The sequence below is a fragment of the Cryptomeria japonica genome, chromosome 2, assembly GCF_030272615.1.
Source record: "Cryptomeria japonica chromosome 2, Sugi_1.0, whole genome shotgun sequence".
Taxonomy (NCBI): Eukaryota; Viridiplantae; Streptophyta; class Pinopsida; order Cupressales; family Cupressaceae; genus Cryptomeria; species Cryptomeria japonica.
Window position 1 is genome coordinate 232243483 of NC_081406.1, and position 19306 is coordinate 232262788.

At 38.8% G+C, this 19306-nt stretch overlaps 1 protein-coding gene across 1 annotated transcript in view; it reads left to right on the forward strand.

Annotated features, from left to right (window-relative positions):
- The first annotated feature begins 2647 nt into the window (after positions 1-2647).
- The window catches only part of LOC131048199 (sm-like protein LSM7), a 38646-nt gene continuing 21987 nt past the window's right edge, over positions 2648-19306 (forward strand). The window contains exons 1-2 of the mRNA XM_059214049.1: positions 2648-2777; positions 14656-14721. Of these exons, the coding sequence (XP_059070032.1) occupies positions 2648-2777; positions 14656-14721 (196 nt within the window). The remainder of the gene's footprint in view (positions 2778-14655; positions 14722-19306) is intronic.

Genomic DNA, 19306 nt, shown 5'->3' on the forward strand with positions numbered 1-19306 from the left:
CTTTTTAGATCGAAACTTGGAATTTTCGAGTTCCGGTCGAAGCTTGTCAGTGGTGCAAGTGTAAACCCTAGGTTTGCATCCCAAAAAAGCAAAAAGCCTAAAATCTAGGGATTTAGCTTTTTTAGGTCAAAACTTGGAATTTTCAAGTTTCGGTCGAAGTTGGTCAGTGGTACAAGTGTAAACTCTAGGTTTGCATCCCGAAAAAGCAAAAAGCAGACATCCCTAAAAAATAGGAAAAACTTTCTAAAAATAGCCATACCGGGGATCGGGCTGAAAATGCCAAAAACGAAACTTCCTAAAAAATAGGAAAAAGCAAAAAAAACAAACTTTCTAAAAATAGAATGTTGTCCAAATTCATCCAAATCGATTGCGATCTTCGTCCTTTGGCCTTTCTAAGCACTCTGGTGGTGTTCACGCTTCGGAATCACATAACTTGCAAAAACTAACTTTCAATCATTAGGGCCTGAAATGCTCTGACTTGGACAAGGCTTGGTGAAACTGCAACAAAAAGGTCATAGGACGCTAACAAAACCCTAGAAAGCAGGAAAAAATCAGAGGGTCCCCAGTAGCAATGGGCGATGTGTGAAAAAGGTCACAACAGTACCTTCTCATGCATCTAAGTCATCCTTAGTGTGAATGAAGCCTGAAGGAGTCCTTGTCCTGGCCTAATCTTCCTCCGACTTGATTTTGTTGATCTGCAAAGCAAACAAAAGATGATTAAGTATACATAATATATTCATTCTAACATAGCATTTCTTACCTTAAATCATCAACAAGAATGTATTAGGATTAATTTCGCTTTGGATCCTCTCCAAGGACAGGACCTATAAAATGTGCTCTGGACCCTCTCCAAGGACAGGCCCTATAATGAGATTTTCGCTCTGGACCCTCTCCAAGGACAAGCCCTATAATGAGATTTTCGCTCTGGACCCTCTCCAAGGGTTAGGAGCGAAATTGACATTTTGTTCAATTTTCCTTCATAAAACTTCATTTGTCATCCCTTTTCTCATCAAAAAACAAGTTTTTTGCCTCCAAAAATGCTTAAGAATAGGTTTCGCTCAAGGGCCTAGGCAAAACAAAAGACCTCCTTGGAATTTCACTTCGGACCCTCAGGAAGGGTCAGGAGTGAAATTGGCATTTTTGGACAAATTCTTCACACTTTGAGACCACAACTCACTCAAATGCATGCCTAGGGATGCCTCTAAGTTCAATTGACCTCCATCAACGTTAGGCTTGATACAAAATTGAGAGCAAAATGAGGTTTCAAGAGAATTCGCTCTGGACCCTTTGGAAGGGTCAGGAGCTTAAGTGAAATTCACTCTGGACCCTTTGGAAGGATCAGGATCGAAATTTGCCATTTAATCTTAATTCCATCACTTCCTTTGCTCCAATCCACCTTGCAAGGCAAGTATACATCAATCTTCCCTCAACTACGCCATAGGAGCATCAATCTTTCATTCCCTTCCAAGAAAACCTCTCACGGATCTTATAAAACCGTTGATGACCAGCCAAGGGTGTATCATGAAAAGCTCTTAGTATCTTTTCGTTGACTTTAGATCCTTTGATTGAGAATATCCTATTCTTGCAATAGTTCAGCCCATCAATAATGGTGTACCTATCATCATTCACTTTTGGTTCAAAAAGAATTTAAGACTATTATGATCAGTCATAACCATAAACATTCCACATACAAGATATTGCCTAAACTTGTTAAATACATGCATAATTGCCAACATTACCTTGTCATGGATAGAGTACCCCTTCTCCAAATTACTTAGTTTCCTACTCTCAAAAGCTATTGGGTATCCCTTTGAGTTTTGAGTTAAGATAGCCTCAGTTCCTTCTCTAGAAGCATCGCGCTCAACAATAAATGGAAGAGAAAAATTAGGAATTGCAAGCACTATGCGTGAACTCATTAGCTCAAGATTATTAAATGTTCTTTGAGCTTCTTCAGTCCAAGAAAATTAAATTAGTCAAGGAGGAAACAAGTTAAGAGAAGCCTTCGACAAATCTTCTATAATAATGACACAGCCCTAAGAACCTATTGTGACCTTTTCACATATCGCCCCATTACTAACGGGGACCCCCTCTTTTCCTGCTTTCTGCGTTGTTAGGTTAGGGTTTTGGCTGCTTAGTGGACAATTTTGTGTTTCCTGTGCCCGAGTCTCGGAGTTTTGATCATGCCTAGTGCCGTTTAGGGTTTTTGACGTTATAGGATCAAGTTGCAAACGCTGATATTTTAATGATCCTAATTTTTGTCAAGTGTTCACCTTCTTGAGCGTTAACGTGTTTTTAAACATGCACATCGGTGATTTTAAAGTGCCAAGGTATTTTTAGACCTTTTGGAGTTGTTTTCTCGCTCCTAGGTATTATTCAAGTTGATTTCGCACTTTATCTCGACAAATTTCCTTGTGTTTTCGCTCACATTTTTGGAAAATTTGCATAAGTCCAATCAAGTTTCAGAGTTTTCTTGCGATTTTGAGTGGTTAAAATGTCAAATTCCTAAGGGAAATCCATATTCCATGCTAGAGGTGCTTTTCCCCTCATATTCCAGACTACCCATCCTTTTCCTCCACTCAAAATCCACACTACACATGGGTTTCCCCTGAAATCCATACTGGCTATGATTTTCCACCACTGTTTATCCATGCCTAGGTCGTTCTTCCCTGGAAGCATCAAATTTGACTACCTGACTGCCTTCGTTTTTCCACCAGGAGTGCAGACTGGAGTGCGGATGAAGTTGAGGAAGATCCATGCCTGGATCGATTTTCCACCAGGTATTTGTGATAAGTTAATGCGGATTTTTGTGTAGACTCTCAGTCCATACCCAAGTTGATTTTCCACTGAGAGCAATATGATGAGTTTTGAGTCTGGATTTTCATCCAGACTGAGGTTGAAATTCCACCAAGGAGTGTTTTTTTTGCAAATGAAGTGAATTTTTGTGTGGATTCTTTATCCATGCACATATCGATTTTCCCCTAGCCTATTTTATGTGCATTTTGATGAGTTTTAGCATGGATTTTTATCCATACTAATATCGATTTTCCCTTGTGGGGAATATTTTGGTGTTTTAAATGATTTTTAATGGGATTTCTTAATCCCTACCTATATCAATTTTCCTCAGAGGCTCAATTTTGACTCAAAATTGAAATATTTAATAAATGAGCCCCATTTTAATTGTTTTTTAAATGATGATTGACGATTATTTAAAATTTTAAAAACAAAATTAAATAATTTGCAATGAGCATTTAATGTTTTTACCCTTCTAGAAGCAAGTTAGTTTTACCAAACAAGTATATAAGCAAGTGTTTTATCCCACATTGCTTGTGTGGTGAAAGTGAGAGGCAAAAGCAAGTATAAGAGAGGTGTCTCCAACAATATTTTATTATTGAGTTTGCTAGGTGTCTCCATGTTTGACGATTTTTCTCTCTTATTGGCGAATTTTGGCGAAGTGTTGAGGTGAAGTGTTTGATTGAAGGCCTCCATTTTTTCCAGCTTGGCAATCTTCTCCATTGCTGCCATTGAAGATCATTTCCAAATTTTCGATTTTTGGAGAAGTTCGGCATTTTTGGTGAAAATCACGATTTTGTGGAAATTGGTGATTTTTGGTGTTTGATGACTTTGGCGATTTTCCTTGCCTCCACCATTATTGCTGGCTGCCCCAGACCTTTAAGTTGCAGATTGTGTTGCAAATTCGAACTTGATTGAAGACATTTTCAGATTTTCAAGAATGGCGCCATAGCTGAAAATTTCGATTTTATTTTGGCAAGTGTTTGTTCCCTTGTTTGGGGTGGATTCCTTTCACACTTGGTGGCTGCCATCATTCCCAACTTGCTGATATGTTGCAGATCTGAGTTTGTCCTCCATTATTGCAGCTTGTTTGACTTCCATAGTTGGCTGGAAAATCAATTTTCAGACTTATACCTTGTTCCCAGCTATTTTGTGCCTTGAGCGATTTTATCCAAGGAGCTGATTGGAGGCATTTTCAATCAATTTTCAGAGTTATCTTCCATTGTTGCAGACCTGAAACTCCATTGCAAGAGTGCTGTCCTCATGAAAACAATTTTTTCCAGCCACCTACCTACCTTGCAATTTCACTTGGGAAGCATTCTTGCTTCATTTCGGGGTTTATTTCTGAGTATTTTATCATTCCTAAGTCTGAAAACTTCATTTCTAGATTTGTCTTCAGACTAAGTTTTCATTTCCAGCCCTACATACATGCTCAAATTTTCTTGTGTTTGCCTTGGAAGGTTGATTCTCATCAATTTATGCATATCTAGATGATTGCAACATGTTTTAAAAGTTTAATTTTCAGGTTGTCTTTAGATTTCGTTGACCTCCATTGTTGATTGCGGAAGGTGTCCTCAGACATACTTCGTGTGAAAACACAACCTTTCACACCTTTCCTTAGTCATCGTTGATCCGGTATACTCCTTTGCACTTTAGTTTGCATAATTTCTAAGTATAAGGAGGTATTAATGAATTTTATAGAGGGTTTCCATGCCCTAACGTTGTCACATTTTGAATCTAATTGTCAAGATCTACCAAGAGTGTGGACTATTTTCCCGACTTTATGCTCTAATTAGCTTAAAATCTTTAGGAAATCAGGAATTTTATTTATTTTCCTAAGTTCTAACTTCAAGCTTCGTACAGGTGAGATGTCGAAGTCCAGATTTAAGGAAAGGAAAGAACTACTGAAGATACTGGAGACTGGATTTTATCCAGAGCCCAAGATTTCATCCAGATGGAAGGAGATCACAGATACAAACATGCATTTCTGGACTTGAACCAGATGCGACAGCAGATGTTCGGAGTCGAAAATCAGATTCGTTCTCTGGCATATGTGAACATTATGAAGAGTGGTATTTTTCATGCCTTTTGGAGCACAAAGGGTCCCATCTCATATCATTTTAGGACAGTCCATACAATGCAGTGAGCTTATCCTGGAGTGTGCACGATATTATGATCCTCTCACTCGAATGATCAAAACTCCTAAGGGCATTGTTATTGCCTACCTTGCTGAGGTGTTCGGAATTTCACGCGGAATAGATATGAAGGATACGACCAAGGATAAATATAAAGAGCGGTACACGAAGAAGATGGGTGCTTGCAAGAATATGGTAAACAAAGAGTGGATGATTGAGCCTAGGCTTCATCATTCCAAGGCTCCCAAGACACTCATGTGCACAGACTTCAAAGAGTGGTATAGTGACTTAATATTCCTACTCAACAGAGTGATGGGGATGCCAGAGGGTGCAATATTCGATGGATGGATGTTCTATTTCATCCAGGATTGTTTTAGCGATTAGTAAATTGGTCTACGATTATAAGTGACAATCTGGACTTTCAGTTGAGGAATGTAGAGCGGTCCAAGTTATTCGCCATGACTTCCCACTTGGTATACCTGCTTGCACGGTTCATTTCATACAAAGGATTGATATGCAAAGGTGAAGTCGGGAATGGGCAAGGACAATTCAGGAGTCATGAGTGCTATCCCTAGCTGAGCATATACAAAATTGAAGACTATAAGAGAGTGAATGATGTATTCACTATGTACATCACGCGGATGCTGCAAGGCGGAATCCACAGAAGATTGTCTAAGGAGGCAACAAAGCTAATAGAGAAATATGGATCGTGATATATTCAGTTTCCCACCTTCATGTACCTTAGGATTCATGGGTTTCAATCCGAACCCTACAAGCTTCCTAGGTATCCGTCCGACAGAATGATCTTGTTGGAAGTGGTGAGACAACTTCTAGGGTTTGATGCCATTCAAAGAGAGAAGCACAGGACAGGCATGGCATTCTCTATTTCAGTTGGGAAGACATCAGAGGTTTGCCAGTCTGCCTTAGCCACCAGCATTGCGAGTGAGGAGCTTGCATTCTATCAATTTCCAACCTTCAAGAAAAGAGAAAGACTTGATCCAGACAAGAAAGTTGGAAGGATCATGGGAGAGAAGTTCATCCACAAAGTAGACATAGAAGATTATTGGGCCAACCTGATGGACGAGCAAGTAGTGAAGAGAAGAATGTGGTCCAGAATATCAGTGGATTTCATGAGGAAGTGTGGACTTTTCCTCATTCTTGATCAGGTGTTAGATGACAAGGATCATACGCATCCACAATATGAGAATGAAATGAAGAAGACAATCCTATTGCCTAATTGGTTAGAGTCAGAAGAAATTGACCTGAACGTATTGATGAGAGAGGTCTTGAGTTTCTCCTGTGCATGGGTAGATATACAGATGAATAAGTTAGTTGATATGGGTGTTCCCTTCACTTATGAAAAGATGAAGCCGGAAGAGTCTACTTCCAAAGATGATCAGAGGACTATCAGTGATGTCAGGATTCATGCAGACGAAGAGAGTTAAGCTCCCAAGAGAAGGAAGAACACGCCAAGAGAAGTCAAGGCCAGAGGGAAGAAGATTTGAGGAGGTGAAGAAGAAGAAACAAAAGACTATCTTTCCTCCACCTATCATTCCTTCACCACCTCTCAGTGTCTCATCAATTGAGGTAATTGAAATAACAGAGCAGAATAAGGAAACCCAACAATGTTCCAACATAGTGACACTACCAGAGAATATTCAGGAGTTACATGCCACAACAACATCTGCACCTCCAAATGAGAATGATGATCAGTCGAGATCCCCTACTGTCCTTTTGGAAGTTAGTTTGGGAAATGAAATATACGATTTGACCATGGATAATCTTGATGATGATGTTGATGTTATCTCGGCATTGAGAGGACTTGATCGAGAAATGTGTCTCGATGATGGTATGGAGATGGCCGCTATTCCTGATTGGCTGATGAGAAGTATGGAGAAAAGTAAGAAAATGATAGAAGTACAGCCTATTGATGACATTGATGATTACCTAGCTAGGAGTGCTAAGGAGAAGGAACCCAAGAGAGCGGAGATTTTGTCGCACATAGTTAGAGATGAGACAGGAATGCGGATTGCACAGGTTGCTGTTCCTGTTGCAGGCGTGACAGCGGACATTGCTACTCCTATGGATTTCCAGATCACTTCAGTTGCCCTTGGTCGTACATCAAGAGAGCAATAGTTTCAAGAGGTTGGTGATAACCTCAAGGCGATCGACGCAAGGTTAGATAGAGAAATTGCAGAGAAGGAAAAGTATAGAGAAGAGAATATCAAACTTAGAGAGTATATTGCAGGGATAATGCGTGAAAATCCCACCCTTATTTCCCCTATTGCAGTTGACCATGGAATACATTAACACTATGAGGCAATGAGAGATACACTCTCGGAGGTGGAAAAGTGGATTGAGAGTGCAAGAAAGTAGGCAGATGATTTCCTTACTCAGTTTGTCCAGGCATATGATAGGACAAAAGGGCTCGTGTTTAGAATCCAGTATTTGGAGGGAGTTTGGGAAGAATTCCGGCCTATTCAGGAGAAGACTATTCCATGCCTCTAGGCTTTGAAGAAGATTCCTAATTCCACCTTGGTCAGCGAAAACATTGTGCATAGTGGAGACGGATACGATTTCCATGGCTGGTATTGTTCATTGGCCGTGAAGGGATAAACTTATGAGAACGCCTAGTCGAGTTGTATGGAGATGGAGGGGTTGATTCAGAACATTCAGATGAAGATCCTTGCCTCAATTGAGGAATTATTGGGTTTTGATGTTAGTGATGCTAGTGGTTTACACTAAGCCGAATTAAGAGACAAGATGAAATTTATGTATTTTTGCTAGTTGGACTCTTTGAAGAAGAGTCAGATAGACGACTTGGTCTCTTTGTTGACACATGTTCATAGTTCGCAAAAGCTCATGCCAGATTGGGAGAACACTTTGGATGCTTGCTTAGATTCACTGGATGTGATTGATTTACAGCAGGATACCTTGCCTAACATTTCCATGGAGGAGTTAGATTCAGTATTGGCTAGATTCTTGGAGTATGCTGAGAGAGAGAGAGAGATGCAGGGAAGAATCTTCTAGAAGATTCCCTATTTGATGACTAGGTATCTTTTTATTGGGCCATATGTTGGTGGCGCCATTTTTGATGTAAACCCTAATTAGGGCAATTCTAGGGTTTTGTTGGCATGATCTTGGCCGTTGATCTTGTATCAATCTTGGCCATCCATTTTGTAAGAGACTATATATACCTCCTTGTCTCTCATTTGTAAGAGAGTTTTTGTAAAATTGTTGGTATATGCTGCAACTATTTGAATCATAATCATTGTTCAATTGTTGGTGATTTTGTTCTTCAAGTGTTGTCTTTGCATTCATGGTTCTCAATTCCTCTAAGTTAGATTAGAATTTATTTTCATTAATGTTAGATTGAGTGAAAGATTTGTTGAATATATTTGTGATGAATCCTTAATCCATACCACTAGCCTCTTGCCGCTGGTAAGTGCGCCTTGTGTGGTCAACTGGAAATTTGAGTAAGCTTAACTTCAACTATTATGCAACCTTTGACAAGCATCAACTTGGATGGTGTCAATGTGTGATGGTAATAGTCTGAAAATCCTTAAGTATACCTTAGACGATTGCACTAAGTTTGTGTCAATACCTATTTGTGAGACGTTGCCTAGTTTGATTCCACTAGATCTGTTCACCATTTCCTACATTCCTAGGCTTAGAATAGATTTCTTGAACCCTATTCCTTTTGCCCATTTTTTTAATAAGAATTAAGTCCGGAGCTTCATTGATAAATCCTAAGCTGTCAGTACACCTATGCCGCATCTTCATAATCGAAGAAGATAATCCTAACATTTGCGTAAGTCCCCAAGTGAAGACAACAATTCACATCGACCATTGAGTTACCCACTTGTCAAGACCTGACATGTAGAAACCTTGGAATCATTTTAGTTGATCTTATCCTTAGCATCTGAGGTGATTTTGTTCAAGAGAGGGTAAATTACCTTGGTATTTTATTATGTAATGTTATGTCCATAAAACTCACATCAACAAAACCCTCGTAAATAAGTAAGATTAGTTGGTGGAGGCCAATCCAAGATTGCTCGAATCTTCTGTTGATCAACTTGCACTCCTTGAGAACTTATGACATGCCTCAACTATAATATTTTAGTCAACCCAAACTCACATTTTGATAACTTGGCATAAAAGGAATTCTGCTCTAAGATGCCCAAAATCTGTATCCAAGTGCTCTAGGTGCTCTTTCGAAGTTTTACTGTAAATCTAGATATCATCAAAGAATACTAAAACAATTTTTTTGAGTTGTCTACTGAATACCTTATTCATGCAAGATTGGAAAGTTGCAGGTGTATTTGTGAGGCCAAATGGCATGACAAGGAATTCAAAATGTCCATAATGGCATCGAAAAGCTGTCTTTTCTACATCCTCCTTCCTCATGCAGATTTGGTGGTAGCCCGACCTTTCATTAGTCTTTGAAAAATATACTGCTCCATGTAACTCATCAATGAGTTCATCTATCCTTGGAATGAGATATGTATTCTTGATGGTCTTCTTATTTAATGCTCTATAATCTATACACATTCTCCTTGTACCATCCTCCTTTTTTCACAAGAACCACATATGAAGCAAATGGACTAGAGCTTGGCCTTATAAGACCCATATCAAGAAGTTCTTTGATTGTCTTCTCTATTTCCTCCTTATATCCCCTTGGATGACAATAGGGAGTTGTGATAATAGGTTTGGCACCCTGCTCTAATTCAATAACTAGCTCAAATCCCAAGGGTAAATAATTGAAAACTAGACTATGCTTATCAAGAATTGATTGAATTTCAAAATGATTTTTACCTTGTTTCTTAGAAGAACTTGTGGTGTGGACAAAGATTGCCACTACCCATGCTATTTAACCTCTTCGGAAACTCTTTTCCATCCTCTTGGCTGAGATCAGCTTAAGAGCTCCATTTGATAGGCCTCTCAACAAAATCTCTTTCCCATTGGAATGGAAGTTGAACTCCATAGGCTGGTGTTTTGTATGGTAACCTCCAATGGAATGTAGCCATTGAACACCCAAAACAACATCGATTTCTCTAATTCCTACTGTTATCACAAAAGCTCGCACCCTTGCTGAGCTATCAACTCAGCAACTTTGTGAAACATGGAAACAACCTCGAAGTGTGGGACCTTGCGCAAGGGGGTTGAATCTCCGGAGAAGGCCGACTTCCTTCTCAGTCCAGGTGCAGGTGTTGAACCAACTCAACACTTCAAAACTTACTCCTAAACCTATCCTAACAACTTGCAGAGGTAAAGGGAAGAGAGAAATGCTTAAAATCAAAGGAGGTGATGCACCAAGATAAGAGATTGTTCCTCTCCCCACCCGAAATGGCACAAGGAATCAACTGAAATACCCAAGAGATGCACAAACTTCAGTTGCATGAGTGACCCAAATGCATGTATGGAGGTTAGAATTTGCTAAGTGTCAAGAGGGGAGAAGGATTCCCACAAGCCACACTTAGAAAAAACAAGTTAACACGACATATATGGAGAGAAAAGCCACAAGACATACACCTATGATGAAGGTAAGAAAACATACACAACATGCATAGGTTGAAAGAAGGTAAGAATGGTGATTTTCAATTAATTATAAGGCCAATGGCCAAACTTACAGTTGCATAAATGCAAGATAAATACAAGAGAAATGGGAGAGCATGGGATAGCTCAAGCCAGCAGGGAGAGAACCCTTTACAATGAGGCTTAACAACCTTTATATAGAAAAAATGGTTACAAGGGTGATCATGACCCCTGGATGTCAGTTTGGAAGTGCAGGGAAGTGCATGCACTTGACTTGTACATGCAAGCAACCTAGCCATACCCACAAAGGGCAATCCTGAGAAGGTGGATTGACTAACCTTCCAAAGTCAGACATGACATAAGTCACCAAGCATGGTCCCGTACCTCCCTTGATGGAAATCCTGCCAAAAACATTTAATGCACCCTTGTGGCTCCACAAAAGAAAGTGCACAAGTCACCAAAACCGTCAGAGCATTTAAAGCCTTGAGTGTCGATCACGCCGTCCGGAAGTGTCACCAGTCGGAAGGAAGTCTGGAGACTTCGGAAGCTCGGACTCCCGAAGTGAGGAAGACAAGGGAAGGAGCAAGGAACTTAGGAACCTCGGGGTTTCGGAGTTCTGGGATAGAGAGAGGAAGAGAAGAAAAGGAACTTCGAAACCTCAGGGTTCCGGAGGAACTAGAGAGAGAAGGCAAAGAGGGAAGGAACTTTGGAACCTCGGGGTTCCGGAGAGAAGAAGGAGAAGCAAGGAAGAGAACTTCGGAACCTCGGGGTTCTAGAGTTTTGGGGAAGGCAAGGGAAGGGGTTCCGAAGTTATGGAGAGAAGAAGGGGAGGGAACTTTGGAACCTCAGGGTTTCGGAGTTCCGGGGAACTGTGCAAAGGAACTTCGGAACCTCGGGGTTTCGGAGTTCCGGGGAAGGGAAAAAGAAAGGAACTTCGGAACCTCGAGGTTCCGGAGTTCCGGGCAATAAGAAAAGAAAGGGAGAGAAGGAGAGGAACTTCAGAACCTCGGGGTTCTGGAGTTCCGGGAAAAGAAAGGAGAGGCAGCAAAAGGAAGGAACTTCGGAACCTCGGAGTTTCGGAGTTCCGGAGAAGGAAAAGCGAGAGAAGGGACAGAGAAAGAACTTCGGAACCTCGGGGCTCCGGAGTTCCGGAGAAGGAGAATAGGAGAAGGCAAAGGGAAAAGAACTTCGGAACCTCGGGGTTCCAGAGTTTCGGGGAAGAAGAAAAGGCCAAGGGAGGAACTTCCTCCAGACAAGGCAACACCTCACACTTCATGATTCTTCTCTCCTTGATCAACTGGGGCAGCGTTGGTCCATGGAACATATCTCTGATCGATTCTCACTGATGGACCAAGGGTGTCATAAAATGACAACACCTACCACATAAAAATCATCACATAGCTCATAGTCACCCAAAGTCATTTTCAGTTGCCAAACAACTCGAATGTAGGGTATGGTAAATCCATTAGCAACAATGACATTGAAACCTTCAAATTGTGCAGTCCTCAGCCCTGTTTTAAGCACATAGCCCTAATCTATGAAGTTGTGGGTTGCCCCCTATCAATGAGAAAAGTTGTCCTTTGACCAACTACAACTCCTTGAACTCTGAAGGGGTGATATGTGGGTGCTCCAGATAGGGCTGTTATAGTGGCTCCCTTGATTTCTTTTTCTCCTTCCACTTCCACTTTCTCCTTGGTATCATGGAAATCTTCATTATCCGTATCAGAATCTGAAACAACCTCAATAAAAATGCACTTGTCCCTTACCCAAGCATTGATGTCCTAGAGCCCATGGTTCTCTACGAGTGAAGTAGATTTTTTTCCTTTGGAGCTCCAATTTTTGTCACTTCATCTACCTTCCTACCAGTTGTACGTGGCACATTCACTGGTGGAGGGATTGAAGGAGGCTTCTTCTAAAATTTCCCTTTATGTTGTGAAAGATTTGGTGGCTTGGATTGATGGAAAGACGATTTCTTTGGCATAGATACCTCAAGCTGCAAATTTACTTTTTCTTCATCCTCTTTTTGCTTTCCCCTTCTTTTGCCATACTTGTCTCGTCAAGAATAAGCTTTTGGCTAACAATTTCTTTTGCTCTTGCCTTAGATATCTGACCTCTTTGTCACTAGGAAGCATCAATCTCACAAATCCTCAAGCTGGCAAGATCATTGCTTTGATACCACTATAATATCCTTTACTGCAAATTTATATCACATCTGAAATCTAAATTTCATTTCAACTCAAATTTAGCAAAATACACGAACTGTGAAATTGGGTACACCGAAAATCTCTCCAAAACATAACTAAACCAACCAGAAACTTAGAACTAACAAATGGTATAGACAATATTTTAGCAACTTTTCCCACACAAAATACTGCTGCTATCAGTCCATTACATCCGCAGCAAATTATATCAAAATAGACTCCAAATCTAGATCTCATTCCACAAGAAAACCCCTTGAAACTTCACCAAAATTTACCAAACTCTCAATAGAGTCTCACAACAGAAATACACATGAAACTAAACACCCACAACAGCAAATAAACAACAAAATATGCTGCTAACAATAGCTACACCAAACTGAAACTAAATCTTCTACATAAACACCCAAAACTCACGCAAAACCCTTGCAATAAACAAACTACAAAGAAGCTTTTCAACACATTTGCAACCCTTGGATGAGATTGCCTCAATAGACCCTTAGAACCACTATCTGTGAGCCTCAATTCCCCTGGTTTATCAGTCCTGGAAGATCACTCCTTCATTGGTTCACCAAGCACAGAAGGAAAACAACAATAACCTGTTAAAATGACAAAGTGAATGAATCACAAATGCAAGCCAATAACTATTTAAATGACAAACAAATTCAAATTCTATTTTAGCTCCCAAATCCCACACCAAAAGATTCTTGCATGCAAGATATGTAACTCCATTTGCCATTTGTCCCTTGCCTTCTAACATTCTCTTCCCACAACTGCCACTTGTTCAATTTTGTCTTCTACCTCCAACAACCTTCCAAAAACCAAAGATTCTCTTCACCTAACCCAAACCAACTTTTGGCATTTATATTATTTCAAACAATATTTGATATTTGCCATCGAATCTGATTTGACCCATCCAATCTAAAAAACAAAGTTTACTGGTTTATCCATATATAGTAATTGCTATCTTTAGAAAGGGGACGTGGCATCTTTCTTATTTTCTAGTAGAATTATTTAAATTTTTGGACTCATAATTGTACATGCACAGTCGTTTCTTTTGCATCTTTCAATGTTCATAACTGTAGAAATTATTTTGTTAGGATGATTCTCAAGTATATAATGTTTTCCAGTATTACCATGAACCATAGTTGAGCTTTGTTTTTATAATCATATTTATTCCAAAATTAACGATAAGGATTATGGTATATATATCCTAGGGCAGGGCCGCCTCCCCTTCCTAGAGGGATATTTTAACTTATGTTGGAGCCATGTGCTTTATTGTGCAGATATTTGAAGTTGGCAGCTTCTAAATTGTGACTCCATTTTTAATTTGTCCATACTAGGATTTGAAATATTTTTCTACTGTATCTTTTTCAGCTCTTGCCCATATGTCCACTTTTACTAGTGAGTGGAATCTCTGGTGAGTGAAAAAAAAATCTGATTAATTGGGACTTTGATACTATTGGCACACTTTAAAGAAAGAAGAAAATATGACAAATTGACAATTGCTTTCTAAACTTTCATCAAAATTCTAAAATTTTGTCCCCATGCTCATTTTCCCATCTTAAATCATAAATCTTTCTGGGATTGTTGGTGATTATTTGTCACTGATGTTTCTTTGCTAACATGCTTTACTATTGTATCCCCAATCTTCTCTATGTGGGAGTTTCCATGTTCTTGATGCATTTTGAGTTTGATGACACCATAAAATGAGCATCGTCAAAGAATCTTATTGTTGAGTGCTAATATTATATATATTTGTCCATTACTCACAGCTGTGCAAAAATTCCTTTATAGTTGGAAGAAATCTCCTTGCTTTGAATTATTTTCTAATTGTTTAGACAGCTGTAAGGAACTTTTATATTAGGCATGGATGCAAACTTGTTGAAGATACAGGATTATCTCATCAATGAGATAATATATTTTATATAAGTTTGTTTTACGGTCAGGGTGCACATAGCTGATAGATCTTGTTTCAATCTGGATTTCTGTGACAGGTACCCTGAAATGCTACAATCAACTATTAAATCTTGTGCTTGATGAAGCAGTTGAATTTCTCAGAGGTATTATTTCATAGTGCTTATTTGTGATTTTTCTGTTTTTATTGCCAAGATTACTGCAGGGATCTTTTATGTGCAACACGTTTTGGTGTAGTATCTGTTTTGTTTTGTGTTCTTCTTGGCTGTAATGAGTTAGTAGTCATTGCTACTGCATTAAAGTGTGGTAAAGAGTACCCTTTTGACTGTACCGATTTTTTCCTACTTGAAATCCTTTAGGTACTAGTATTAACTTACTCTTGTTAGTGGATCCATCAATGACATAGTACTTTAATGATAGTACATCCATTTCCTTAGTGCTTCATTTTGTATATAGACTTGAAACCAACAGCATTATTGTTTTCAGGTCAATCAGGTAGTTCAAGTATGGTAATGCATCATAATAATTTATTGTTATTATTATGCTAATTTTTGATCTAGACTCGGACATGACTCTCGAACTCTGTAAATTAAAAAACCCATGAAATTTAGAGATTTTTTAAGGATTTAAATTTGTTTCATTCACCGTTTGATAAATAAACTTTACAAACACATTAAACTAATCAAATGAAAGCTACTTTGATCACATACACAAGTATACATCGATCACGAGTATAAAAGCAGATTTTAGTTGAAGGAAACAACATTATTAGATATATAAATTATAAATCATGTCAAATGTATACAAATCTCATGGATTATGAAATCCATGGCATGAAAAAAATATTAAAACTAAAAATATAAATTTATGGCTCAAAGGAGTTTGCATCACTTATCCCAACATCATGATGAGTCTTGCATTGGCGTCTAAGATAGGTCTTTGATGATAATGTAGCCATGATATTTGCTTGTGTCTCATTGACACCACATCTAAGGGTTTTCCTTGTGCTCTATCCTCCTCTACCATGGCTACCATTTTTCCCTCTTGATCCACCTAATCAACCCATGCATGGTCCTCATTGTTGAATATAGGAACCTCAATTCCCTAGTGATCCAATCTAACTATGGATCAACCTCTTATAGAGTAATGAAAGATAAGTCAATGCCCAAGATTTGTTTGTGATAGAAGTGAAGGTTGCAATAAACATACACAAGATCATTCAACCTTTGCACCAACAACCTATTGTGCTTCTTGGAGTTGATATGCTCAAACATACTTGTTGATATGTGTTTTATGCATATAACAATTTAGAATAAAATACCAAGGTAATTTACCCTCTCTTGAACAAAATCACCTCAGATGCTAAGGGTAAGATCAACTAAAATGATTCCAAGGTTTTTACATGTCGGGTCTTGACGAGTGGGTAACTCAATGGTCGATGTGAATTGCTGTGTTCACTTGGGGACTTACATAAATGTTCGGATTGTCTTCTTTGATCATGAAATATACGGAATAGGTATGCTGACAACTTAGGATTTAACAATGTAGTTTTGGACTTAATTCTTACTAAAAAATGGGCAAAAAGAATAGGGTTTAGGAGATCTATTCTAAGCCTAGGAATGTAGGAAATGATGAGCAAATTTAGTGGAATCAAACTAGGCAAGGTCTCACAAACAGGTATTGACACAAACTTAGTGCAATCATCTAAGGTATACTTATGGATTTTCAAACTATTACCATCAAACGTTGACACCATCCAAGTTGACGCTTATCAAGGGACGCATAATAATTGAAGTTAAGCTTACTCAAATTTCAAGTTGACCACACAAGGCGCACTTACTAGCGGCAAGAGGCTAGTGGTATGGATTAAGGATTCCACACAAATATATTCAACAAATCTTCCACTCAATCTAACAAACGTGAAAACAAATTCTAAACTAAAATTCTAATCTAACTTGGAGGAATTGAGAACCATGAATGTAAAGACAACATTTGAAGAGCAAAATCACCAACAAATTGAACAATGATTTAGATTCAAATAGCTGCAACATATACCAACAATTCTACAAAAACTCTCTTACAAATGAGAGACAATGAGGTATATATAGAGTTTCATACAAAATGGATGGCCAAGATTAAAACTAAATCAAGGGCTAAGATCATGCCAACAAAACCCTAGAATTGCATGTAATGCCCCTTCTTAGTGATGTGCATTCAGTGGTCCATTGCGGAGACCCGTAGGCTATTTGGAAAGGAGAATTAGGGTTTCCAATTTTTGTGGAGTACTGCACAAGCTTTTTAGGGTTTACCAGGAGGGAATTCTTCAATTCTGTCTATGGTTTCCTTTTGGGTTTTTCATGAGGCATAACACGCATTTGATTCTTTGGTGAAGTGACAACTTACTATTTTTAGTAAGTTAGGGTTTGGCTGTTTGGATGATGCTGTCTTACTGAGCTTTCCAAGATCTTTCTCCGGGTGCGAAGATCATGTTTTTCGGAGGAGTATTCCATGACTTACTATTTTTAGTAAGTGGCAGTATAGAGCATTTCTATTTTTAGCAGTTTGGATAGGATCCTGATCTTGCGGCAGTTCAATGGTCTTCATTGCTCAGCTTCATCCTGGATTTTGTTGATAATCAATTTTGGAGTCATAAGTGATTTAATTAAATATTATTTCCTTATCCCAAGGTTTAATCTTTAATTATTTTTATTATTTTTATTACTGATTAATGACATTGGGAATTGAGCATAACATGATCTCTCCTAAGTTAGCTAGGTGAATTATTTATGTCATGAAGGGGGATGCCAAAATTGAATAAGGAGATTTTATTTTATTTGACAAAGTTTATGCTATGTTAAAAATCATGGTCCCTGTTGGCTAGGCGTGGTTTTGACTTGAAGAATGGCGTCATTCTTGGGTACACTTTGGTAAATGAAATGCAAATTGGAGAGGTGAATTTGGGAGCATTTACATTTGAATTTCAGAGGGAAAAAACTATAAATACAAGTGCTTGGCCTCCCATTTGGATATCTTATGAAATTGTATCGTTATGCTGCTAGTTTGGCAATTGAAATCTGAGCTTCAAAGTGTGGCTTCCTAGAAGTCTTAGTTTCGTACTTGTAAGATAGTACCTAGTTGTGTTCTTGTAATTCCAGTGTTGTCAGTGAGTGTTTTGCAGATTGTGGAGAGTTTTGTGTGGGATTGGAGTGTTTTCTGGTTGCTGGTCGTAGAGTTGCTGAAACCATATTTTGCTCATACCTCTTGGACAAGTGATTCTATCATTCTGGGTATTTGCTCTGTGGATTTTTATGTCCTAGGCGATGGCATTTGTAAGTTTTCAGCACTAATCTTTGAGCAATCAATTTTATTTTGCAAATCGTACTTCCCAGCCTAGGCCTCTTTCTTGTGTGGGCATTTTGGAATCAAGATGTGGTAAATGGGGTATATGGAGGTCACTTTCTTGATTGTAATTGGTCATTTTCGATATATTAGTAGTTTGGGAGTCTTTGGGGATGTTAGGTGTGAGTAGTGAGTGAGTTTTATGCATTTTAGTGTGTCTTGGTCTTGCTGGTTGTGCATTTCAGCTTGCTGTCATAAAATTACAGATTTCCAGAAGTTGGTGTTTGGGTGTGCCCTTCGTAGTGTGAGTAGATTAGTTGAATTGGGTGTGATTTGGGGTGATTTTGGTGAGTTTGGAGAGAGAAATGAGCATTTCATAGTTTCATGAAGTTGCTGGTTTGCATGTTATTGATCCTAGAATTTCATAATTTCATACTGAAGGATCTTTTGGGAGTTAGTAACTATTTGAAGATATTTATCAACATTGGACAACATTACTTCTCTATTCTATCTCTCTATTTTATATTGTAAGGTTAAGTAGTAGTACTACTAACCATTTCTAGATTGTAAGCATTCCCATTGGAAAGTGGAAGAGGTTGGCTTGTCGCCTATTTTTGATATTTGTTGCTTAGTCCTCCCACTGCATAAGTAGTTGAGTGATATTTATTGTAATGATCCTCTCGCTCCATAACCGGTTGAGTTGAGCTTGTTTGGTGTGTTCAGTCCTACCGCTGAAATATTGCGGTTGAGTGATTCGTGTTTTGGGAGTGTTGTTCTCTTGGTTGGTTTACTGCCAAGCTTCTTGATTCACCCGCTGGATAAGCGGAAGGGGCTGGCTTGCTGCTCATTATTGTATTCAACACTTAAACAGATTATTACTAATGGTCCCCTGCTACTGTATGCTCTCACGCTCCCAGTCTGGGCTCTTGATGATCAAAAGGTGTGGGGTTCCCTTCAGTTGTTTGGATTTCATTGTTCCAACCCTAACGGGTGATTGGTGTGATTGTGACCTTGCTATTGAAAAATAAAATAAAAATTAAGGGGAATACTACATTGCCCTAATTAGGGTTTACATAAAAAATGGTGCCACCAACAAATGGCCCAATAGAAAGATACCTAGTCATCAAATAGGGAATCTTCTAGAAGATTCCTCTTTGCATCTCTCTCTCTTTCTCTCCTAGCATAGTCCAAGAATTTAGCCAATACAGAATCTAACTCCTCCATGGAAATGCTAGGTAAGGTATCTTGTTGTAAATCAATCACGTCCAGTGAAAGGGATATCAAATATTATAATAGAGAACAAAGAAGACAATAGTATCAAAATCCACAGGTGCCTAAAGTTGAAACTTTTTCAGAGGTTTTAAGAGTAAGAGACACCGGAAAAACAATACA